Source organism: Phaethon lepturus, unplaced genomic scaffold (assembly GCF_000687285.1).
Source record: "Phaethon lepturus isolate BGI_N335 unplaced genomic scaffold, ASM68728v1 scaffold42124, whole genome shotgun sequence".
Classification (NCBI taxonomy): Eukaryota; Metazoa; Chordata; class Aves; order Phaethontiformes; family Phaethontidae; genus Phaethon; species Phaethon lepturus.
The window spans coordinates 1,816-2,642 of NW_010537816.1; the positions used below are offsets into that span (position 1 = coordinate 1,816).

General features: G+C 60.8%; 1 protein-coding gene across 1 annotated transcript in view; it reads right to left on the bottom strand.

Annotated features, from left to right (window-relative positions):
• RHOBTB2 (Rho-related BTB domain containing 2) overlaps window positions 1-827 on the bottom strand; it is a gene marked incomplete at its 3' end in the record, with an annotated part of 3,723 nt that overhangs the window by 1,791 nt on the left and 1,105 nt on the right. The window contains exon 5 of the mRNA XM_010286599.1: window positions 30-825. Within this exon, the coding sequence (XP_010284901.1) occupies window positions 30-825 (796 nt within the window). The remainder of the gene's footprint in view (window positions 1-29; window positions 826-827) is intronic.

Here is an 827-nt window from a genome sequence, read left to right on the forward strand (position 1 = left end):
CTGGTGATCCCCCTCGGCCAGGGTCGTACCTGAGAAAGTCCCCTTGGCCAGGCATTCCTTCACCCGGTTGGTCCTCCGGACGTGGAAGGCTTTGGTGATCTCCTGGTTCATGAACGCCTCGTTGTTGAGGATGTTGGCCACCATCATCCGGAGGTCGAACACCTCCAGCAGCTCAGCGATGTGAGCAATGTGCATGAGGTCCCGCTCATTCTCATCCAGCTCCCCTGTGTACAGGTACTTCAGCACAGCCCGGAAAGGACCTGGCTGGATGGAAGCATCCATCTTCACCACCACCATGAGCTTGGACTTGTAGGTCAGAGGGTCTTCTGCCATCTCCTCCTGAATGCTGGTGAAAGCCCGGCTCCAAGAGGAGAGGTCCCTTCCCCGCCGCAGCCCACGCTCCCCGTTCTCGTAGCGGTTGCCCCGCAGGATCCCGTCACTGGTGGAGGCTCTAAGGCACGGTTTTCGCTGGCCGGATCCGGCCTCCTCGGTGCTCTCGCAGATATCAAAGCTAGCAGCTCGGAGGAGGAAATCCCGCCCGTGGTGCCTCTCCTCTTGGTGCAGCATCCGCTCGGCAGCCGCGGTGATGGCCACCCCGAAGCCGTGCCCCGCGGCGCTCTGCTGGTCCTCCTCGCTCAGGTCCATGAGGAACAGGTCGTAAAATTTGGAGGAGGAGGTGGAGAGGTAGATCTTGTGTGCGTAGATTTTGATCTTCTCTTGCAGCACCAGGATGACGTCTGCACACAGGGGGTCCTCCAAGAGGTGGGCTGGGCGCTCCTCGTTGTTGGAAGGGGGGTCCGGGACGATGATGATGGGTGGAGGGGGCT